At 42.9% G+C, this 8,875-nt stretch overlaps 1 protein-coding gene across 1 annotated transcript; it reads left to right on the top strand.

Annotated features, from left to right (window-relative positions):
- The first annotated feature begins 286 nt into the window (after nt 1–286).
- On the top strand, nt 287–3,943 carry FOS (Fos proto-oncogene, AP-1 transcription factor subunit). The gene is made up of 4 exons (XM_020986260.2): nt 287–578; nt 1,450–1,695; nt 2,220–2,327; nt 2,441–3,943. The coding sequence occupies exons 1-4, from the start codon at nt 438–440 to the stop codon at nt 3,080–3,082; spliced, it is 1,137 nt and encodes a 378-aa protein (XP_020841919.1). The 5' UTR covers nt 287–437; the 3' UTR covers nt 3,083–3,943.
- The last annotated feature ends 4,932 nt before the right edge of the window (nt 3,944–8,875 follow it).

Here is an 8,875-nt window from a genome sequence, read left to right as displayed (position 1 = left end):
CAGGCCTAGGAACACTGAATTTTGAGTTTAGGGGAGATTTTTTTCCAAGGAGATTTCATTTGGGGGTCCCTGTTTCCTCTTAAAAATCCGTTATAAAAATCCTGCTTAATTTAAAGATAATCTGAAAAAATACAGGAGGAGAAAACTGAAAGGAAGTTCTTAAGATACTAATGCAGCAGCCCGGAGTGTAAAGAGTCACCCCTCCTCTCTAGGAATGGATCCTGCCCATGACGTAAGCTCATTCATGAAATGCTGGGACTCTTAAATCATTATAAAAGGAGCAGCTTTGCTCTCGTACTCCAACCGCATCTGCAGCAAGCTACAGCGACCGGGACTGAGCAGCTGAGCGGGGATCGCGCTCATACAAAGCAAAGCCGACTGCTCTGATCTGTCCCCGCCCCCCACAACCCTTCAACCGGGTTTTTACAAATCTCGACATGATGTACCAAGGATTCAACACCGAATACGAAGCATCCTCCTCCCGATGCAGCAGCGCTTCCCCGGCGGGGGACAGCCTCTCTTATTACCACTCCCCGGCTGACTCCTTCTCCAGCATGGGCTCTCCTGTCAATTCACAGGTAAGAGACTTCGTGATGCGAGGGGCATACAACTCTGGGATGTTTCCTTCTGATCGAGTTTGGGGGGGACTGGAGTAAGGTAGGGGGAGGAAGAGGAAGGGGTGCTGCCATCATGCAGACTGGCAACCAGGCTGCTACTATTCTTAGGAACTGACAGTATCATGAATATTCACAGTCGGGCTTGTATGAGGAGTTTTGAGCGCACACTTACAGGAAAATACTGCTTCCCTTTCGTGGCCACAGAGTAGACTTGTCTCGTCTTTTAGAACCACTCTCCAAGGGGAAAGTAGCTTTCTACTTCCTAGCGGTCCTCCCAGCATGTTCTCCGCATTATTTGCTGCTTATGTCTGATAAGCGTAAGGGGAAACGTGTCACGGAAAAAAGGATAGCATCGTCCTAGATGATGGAAGGCGTCAGAAAAACAGCTTTCCTTTTGCCTAGATAGACTGCTCCCCGCAGCAAAGGAGCGGGGGGGGGGGCGGAGGGTGCAAGCGGGAGGGTGTGTAAAGCAGTTTCATTGATAAAAAGCGAGTTCATTGAGGAGACTCCGGAGCGGCGCCTGCGTCAGTGCAGACGTCAGGGATATTTATAACAAACCTTCTTTCATGTGAGTGATGCTGAGGGGATAACGGGGAACTGTGGCTGTCGGGATAGAAGAGAGTGGTTTGTAGAACACTTCAGGGGAAATGGAAAGACCCTTTCAAATGGAAATAGAATATTTTAAGAAGAATACAACAACTGTTCCTGGAGGAGATAGTTCTTTCTTTGCAGTCGCTGTTGCATGCAGCAGAAAATGCACCTCACCTCACCTCACCTACTTCTGAAACCTGGAGTCCCACTAACGTCAGTTTTTTTTTTCTTCGTGTTTTAGGATTTCTGCACAGATCTGGCTGTTTCCAGTGCCAACTTTATACCTACTGTGACGGCTATATCGACAAGCCCAGACCTGCAGTGGCTGGTCCAGCCCACCCTCATCTCTTCTGTAGCCCCATCCCAGACCAGAGTCCATCCTTACGGAGTCTCTACTCCTTCAGCTGCTGTTTACTCTAGGGCTGGTATTGTGAAGACTACAGGAGGCAGAGGGCAAAGCATTGGCAGAAGGGGCAAAGTCGAACAGGTGAATATATTTCTGTGTAACCCTTTCATACAAGTGGAGAAGGGTAGTAGTGGGTTAATGGGTTGAATTTGCTGATGGAAACTTGTCAGGCACACTGAGGAAGCTTGGGCTAGTTCTGAATGCCTTCACTCTGAGACAGAAACCTGCTCCCGAGACTATTGACACTCTCTTAGTTGGCATACCACCACTATCACTTTCCCTGCCCAGCATAATTTGAAATGTAATGGGCAGATTAGGATAGATTGCACACTTTTAAATTAATAAGTATGAGGCATTCAAAAGGGAAGGACTCTAGGACTCTGATGTAACAGAAGCTGGAGTTTTCTTTGTTCTCTGGTTAAGGATCTTATTTTACATTCAAGTCACACCCAGTCTGCAACTGCAGGTTAGAAATGGCCTCACCCAAGAGACTATTAGGAGGGGGTGGGGGTGGGGGTGGAGCCACAGGAACAGGTGGGATGGTGAATGGAGGTGCTACTGTAAGAATGAACTGAACATTGAATGTATTTTTTTTGTTTTTCTAGCTTTCCCCAGAAGAAGAGGAGAAAAGAAGAATCAGGAGAGAAAGGAATAAGATGGCTGCAGCCAAATGCCGTAACAGAAGGAGAGAACTGACTGACACACTCCAAGCGGTAGGTATCTGCTTGGGCCATTCCTTCAAGGATCTTGGGGAGTGAAGAGAAAAGTTGCCCATCTTGCCTAGCATGTACAAGTCTCATGTTTTCCTTTGTCCCATTGTTTACAGGAGACAGACCAACTAGAAGATGAAAAATCTGCTTTGCAAACTGAGATAGCCAACCTGCTAAAGGAGAAGGAAAAGCTGGAATTCATCCTGGCAGCCCATCGACCTGCCTGCAAGATACCTGATGATTTGGGCTTCCCAGAAGAAATAACAGCTGCCTCCCTTGACCTCACTGTTGGCCTGACTGAGGCTGCAACCCCAGAGTCAGAGGAAGCCTTCTCCTTGCCCCTCTTGCAGGAGACTGAACCCAAATCCTCTGTGGAGCCAGTCAAGAACATCAACAGTTTGGAGCTGAAGGCTGAGCCCTTTGATGACTTCCTCTTCCCAGCTTCCTCCAGGCCTGGTGGTTTAGAATCTACTGCACGTTCAGTGCCTGACATGGACCTGGCTGGCTCCTTCTATGCAGCAGACTGGGAACCTCTGCATAGCAGCTCCCTGGGGATGGGAGTAGCAGCTGACCTAGAGCCACTGTGCACCCCAGTGGTCACCTGCACGCCTACCTGCACCACCTATACGTCTTCCTTCGTCTTCACCTACCCAGAAGCTGACTCCTTCCCCAGCTGTGCGGCTGCTCACCGTAAGGGCAGTAGTAGCAATGAGCCCTCTTCTGACTCACTCAGCTCCCCTACGCTGCTGGCTTTGTGAGCAGAGGAGGTGAGGGTGAGGGTGAGGGTAGAAGGCATAGACAAGAGCCCAAGCTGTGGGTTCTGCTGCTGCCACCACCACCATCATGCTGGAGCTTTTGCATCACATTACAGAAACGAGAAACGTGTCTTCCCCTCAGTGGTTTCTGTAGACCCTGGGAAGGCAACTATCTGTGCGTGAATCAAACCAGGCCATGGGCCCTTAAGGACATGGATGATCCCACATGTGGACTTGAGTCCTTACCTCTTCCAGAGATGTAGCAAAACGCATGGAGTGTGTATCGTTCCCAGTGACACATCTGAGAGCTGGTAGCTAGTAGCATGTTGAGCCAGGCCTGGGTCTGTGTCTCTTTCTCTTTCTCCTTAGTCTTCTCATAGCATTAACTAATCTATTGGGTTCATTATTGGAATTAACCCGGTGCTGGATATTTCCAAATTGTATCTAGTGCAGCTGATTTTAACAATAACTACTGTGTTCCTGGCAATAGTGTGTTCTGATGATTAGAATGACCAATGTTAACTAAGAAAAGATATGACTTTATTTTCTAGTAGATAGAAATAAATAGCTATATCCATGTACTGTAGTTTTCTTCTACATCAACGTTCATCGTAATGTTACTGATCATGCATTGTTAAGGTGGTCTGAATGTTCTGACATTAACAGTTTTCCATGAAAACGTTTTTATTGTGTTTTTAATTTATTTATTAAGATGGATTATCAGATATTTATATTTTTATTTTATTTTTTTCTACCTTGAGGTCTTTTGACATGTGGAAAGTGAATTTGAATGAAATTTTAAGCATTGTTTGCTTATTGTTCAAAGACATTGTCAATAAAAGCATTTAAGTTGAATGCGACAAATGTGAAGTTCTCTTTCTATGACTCTGATGAAACTTTGAAGTGTTTTCTAATCAAAGGAAAGTATATCATCTAATATCAAAGAGAAAAAAATTCATTATTGAGATATTAATGTCTTCTTAGGATTAACTTTTTTAGAAATATGAACTTACAGATTCATAAAGGTTTTCTATGTACTTAAAAAAGCTATTGCTCCATGGTTATCGCTGGGATGGGTTCTTTCTCCTACTTTCCTGTCCCATGAGCATGTAAACACACCGTGATGGGTATGTCAACGCAGATTTCAATCCGTCTATGTCTTAGCATAGATTTGGAGCTGAAAGTGGCCTTAGCAATCATCTAGTCCAACTCTCTCTTTTTTTCAATAGAGAAGGAAAATGAGGCCCACTAAACTTAAACTTAGGCCCAAGGAGACAAGTTAGATAATAAGTAGTAGCATGGATTCAATCCCAGGTTTTCTGACTTGAACCTAGTATTTCTCCTCTTGTGCTATGCTGTGTCCCTCATCCTGTGCCTCTCTTGTCCATGCTGTCCTCTCTTATCCATTTTGATGACCCACCTAATAGTTAAAAGTTTGCCTTTTGACCTTTTTACATTCCATGGGTGCCAATGGAATACTGGCTAACTCTTATTGTTTACTCTAGCCACATGACTGGAAGGTCTCCTTTTCTGATCATACATTTCCTTGAATATCCTTCCTTTCTCTCTCTCTCTCTCTCTCTCTCTCTCTCTCTCTCTCTTCTCTCTCTCTCTCACACACACACACACACACACACAAATTGTACCTAGTCATAGATTTAGAGCTAGACAGGACTTCAGAGGTCAATGAGTACAATACTCCCATTTTACAGGTGAGAAAACTGAGGTCCAGAATAGTTAAGTGTCATGCTTAGGGGTCACATAGCTTGTGTCTGAGGTGAGCATCAAACCCAAATCTTTCTAACTCTTAAGTACGGTACCCTATCAACCTTCTCATACTGCTTCTAATTTTTTGAACAGTATAAATACACAAGATGCTACTTCAGTCTTAAAGGGTTCCTCTTAGCAATCTCAAAAATAAATCTTACACAGTATTTATACTACTTTCATCCCAAGCTACTCTTGTTTTTTATGCTCACATAGCTACAAGATAAGGTAGAAGCAGATATCATTAATCTTCCCTTTAAAAGATGAAGAAAATTGAGGTACAAGAAAATTCAATTATTTTTCCTGGTCATACTTATTCTTGCCACCCACCTAATCACCTGGAACCAGGCACCATGACCTCCCTAGAATACTTAAATCTTTTGAAGTCTGCAACTCCTGTTGGGTCTGTGGATGAGTGCCTCACATGGACCAACCAATACATTCAGCTGTAGTCATGCTTTACTTTTTACCTCCTGCCCATCTTCTCATCAGCTACCTTGGATCCATATGTATACCCTGCATATCCCAGCCCCCAACACATTCAGTTCTGGAATCATAATCATATCCAGAGCACCATTGCTACTGCAAAGGCAGTATTAGTTTTCTATCCTATGGCTCATTTACCATCCCTGTAAATTTCCAAATTTTAATTCCCTGGCCACCATTCCCATATATATGCTGTTTTCCCCAGTAGAATGTAAATGCCCTGAAGGTAGGTATTATCTTTGCTTTTGTGAATGAGATAATATTTGTGAAGTTAACCCTTAAAGTGTTATCTAAATGCTAGCTATTATTATTATTTTATATTATATTTCCAGGATGCAGCAGTCTTGGCATATAGTAAGCATTTAGTCTTTCTCTACTCTTGAAAGAAAGCAGTACTTTCTGGGACCATTATTACAACTATTATAAGTTGGTTACAAACCATTAAAGATTGTTGACATTCACTTTATACTAAAAGAGATGGAAAAGTAACATCTGAAAATCCAAAAGTTTATCACACACACACAAAATCATGGTTGGGCATTTAGCAAGTATAAATAGATGTATCAAAAGATCTATGATTTCTTCTGTGCTAGTACTCTCAAAATCGATGCAGCCTGAAATTCCTAGAGGAGTTAGGAAGGAAAAGAAGCATTTATCAAGTTCCTACTTATGTGCCAGTCACTGCACTAACTGCTTTTACAGTTTTTAAATATCTGAGGCTAGATTTGAACTCAAGTCTTCCTGACTCCAGGCCCTGTGCTCTATGTAAGGTATCGCCTAGGCGCCTTGGTAGGAAGATTCATGAAGCATCTGCAGCCAAAAAGCATTCACTACCTGTAGGCCAACCTTTGGAGTAGATTCCCTACTCCAAATCCAGTATTCTTCCCACCATCTCTCTGGGCCTCATTTCCTTCCTCCGTAAAGGCAGGAGGTTGGACCAGATAAATTTCTTCAAATCTTTTTCAACTCTAAAAGGGGATGAGCTCCTTGAATTAGCCAGGCTGGTTCTCAGACACCAGAGCCCATCCCCAAGCTGGGATTCAAAGCTTTTCCGGGTGGGTAGCACCTCCCAGAGTTGGAGTTTTCCTGAGAATCCAGGAGTCACCTTGAGACAGTGACTGGAGTATTTGAAGCCTTTCAGTTGTGCAAAGTTTTATGTAACTGCCTAATAAGGAACAAGTCAGCAGGCCTTTGAATAAGCTTTAGCGCTGGAGGGCTGTAATCTCAAGGAGGAACTTGACCTTTGTCACCATCATCAGTGTGGCAAGCTAATCAAACACTGTGTACTTGATCTCACACATGCAAACCACAAATAAAGGAAGCATGAAAATAATGGCTTCTTCCTTGAGAGTCAGGGATTGCTTTCTCTCCGTCTTTTCCAAGAGCTTCAGCTTCAGTTCCCTGGCTCTTTGGCTATTTAAATATTTAAACCATTGTTTTGTTACTGGTCTTCATGCTCAGGAAAACTAGGAGGGCTCATTTAAAATGACAGTTCCACTGAAAATGCTATCTTTCACTCTACTTTCCCTTCTACTTGTACATTAAAGGCCTTAGCAATCAAGGGAATTGGTGTTAGCTTTTTCAGGGCACTCATGTTTAATTAAATATAGGGTTTTTTGGGTGGGTTTTCTTTGTATTATATAGCTAAATAACATATAAATTTAGAGCTGGAAGGGACCTCAGAGATCATCTAGCTTGGGTTCCCCCCCCTTGAGCCCAACCCCCTCATTTTTCAGATAAAGAAACTGAGGTCTAGACTTGGACAAGTGACTTGTTCAAGATCACGTAGCAAAAGTAGAATTTGATCTCAGATTCCCTACTCCAAATCCAATATTCATTCCACCATCTCTCTGGGCCTCATTGCCTTCCTCTGTAAAGGGAGGAGGTTGGACCAGATAATTTCTTAAAACCTTTTTCAACTCTAAAATTCTAGACCCTTTGTTGTTGTTGTTAATTGGCAAAGATACTGGAATGGTTTGCCATTTCCTTCTCCAGCTCATTTTACAGTTGGAGGCAAACAGCTAATAAGTATCTTCTTGACTCCAGGCATTGAATTCTATGCACTGCACCATGTAGCTGCCTTAGATCCTTTAGTATACAACAAATATTTAGTATGTGCCCATCATGTGCACTGCTTGGGTACCCTATGAGGAAAATATGAAGTTAATAAGTCACTATCTGCTCTCAAGGAACACACTCTCTCTTTCAGAGGAAATGAATATGTGCAAGTATAATATAGAATAGAATGTGACAAGTTATAAGAGAAATACAAAATACTGTAAGAGTTTTGAGGTAGAAACTGAGTCCAGCTGTGGGTGTCATGGAAGGGCTTCATGGAGGAGGTACTTTTGAGCTGGGCCTTGAAGCATATTTGGATTTCAAAAGGTGGATATGGAAGCAGAACTGGGGTAAGGGTAGAGAAGGTCAGGGAAAACATATTCCAGGCATGGAAAAAGGTACAAGGCATGGTGGTGCAGTAGGTAGAGCACCAACCTTGGAATCAAGAGGACTCCACTCCACTGCATATTTGGTAAAGGGGAGACAGTGCTAGTAATGGGCTGGCCACGTTGTTCCCATGCCAATCTTACGTTTGTCTAAAAGACTCTTTTATGGAGAACTCACACAAGGCAAGCACTCACTAGGAGGTCAGAAAAAAGGATACTCTCAAGGTCTCTCTGAAGAACTTTGGAACTGATTGTGAGACACGGGAGACACTGGCATAGGACCACCCATCATGGCATGCTGGCATCAGAGAAGGTGCTGTGCTCTATGAACAAAGGAGAATTGCAACAGATCAACAGAAACATGAGATGGACAAATTTTGAGACATCTTCACCCCAAATGTTCATATAGGCTGTTTGTGCCTTACCTGTCGTAGGGCCTTCCTAGCCCTTCTGGGTCTGATCAGTCACAGTTCGATACACTGTACCTTGACCCCTGAAATAGTGATATCGTTTGGTTCTCTTCCAGCATGAAGGACAACACCCACCCACCGAACCAAGTGCCCATTTGACTGCAATCATAGACATCTTACTTTTTATCTCAGCTTCTTAAGAACACTGATGTGCTTCTTCCCCCTCCCTTTTCCCTAGGTCTTTGACTTTCCTCATAAGCAGTGGTAAACTGTGTCACTTATGTTATATTTCAAGATTATTTTAGATGGAGAAAGTGCTCAAAGAAGTGCAAAATTATGCCTCCTTGGACTTACAGTTCATTATGGATTATGTTTGGATAGATGCTGAAACCTCATTTCACTGTCTTGACTCACAACATTTATTGAAGTAAAAAAGAAACATTTGATAATGATATTGTCCTAAAAGCAGTCATTAAGATTTAACAATAACTTTCATTCATTCATTTCCAACCAAAGGAAAATTAGAAAATGCTCAGTTAAGTCCATTATGTTATCTTTTATTTATTGGAGTACAGATATAGAAGCAATTGAGACTGAATAAAAACATCCAGATGATTATCCTGAACCAAGGCTTGGGTCATAGGGTCTTACAGCTGGAGGGGACGTCAGGGGCCATTTAGCCTAACTCC

The sequence above is a fragment of the Phascolarctos cinereus genome, unplaced genomic scaffold, assembly GCF_003287225.1.
Source record: "Phascolarctos cinereus isolate Bilbo 61053 unplaced genomic scaffold, phaCin_HiC Scaffold_3;HRSCAF=262, whole genome shotgun sequence".
Classification (NCBI taxonomy): Eukaryota; Metazoa; Chordata; class Mammalia; order Diprotodontia; family Phascolarctidae; genus Phascolarctos; species Phascolarctos cinereus.
This window is presented reverse-complemented; position numbering and strand designations above follow the sequence as displayed.

Coding starts and splice junctions, on each gene's coding strand:
- FOS (XM_020986260.2), top strand. CDS start 438: ATGATGTACCAAGGATTCAACACCGAATACGAAGCATCCTCCTCCCGA. Junction 579..1,449: donor GCTCTCCTGTCAATTCACAG/GTAAGAGACTTC, acceptor TTCGTGTTTTAG/GATTTCTGCACAGATCTGGC. Junction 1,696..2,219: donor GAAGGGGCAAAGTCGAACAG/GTGAATATATTT, acceptor TTGTTTTTCTAG/CTTTCCCCAGAAGAAGAGGA.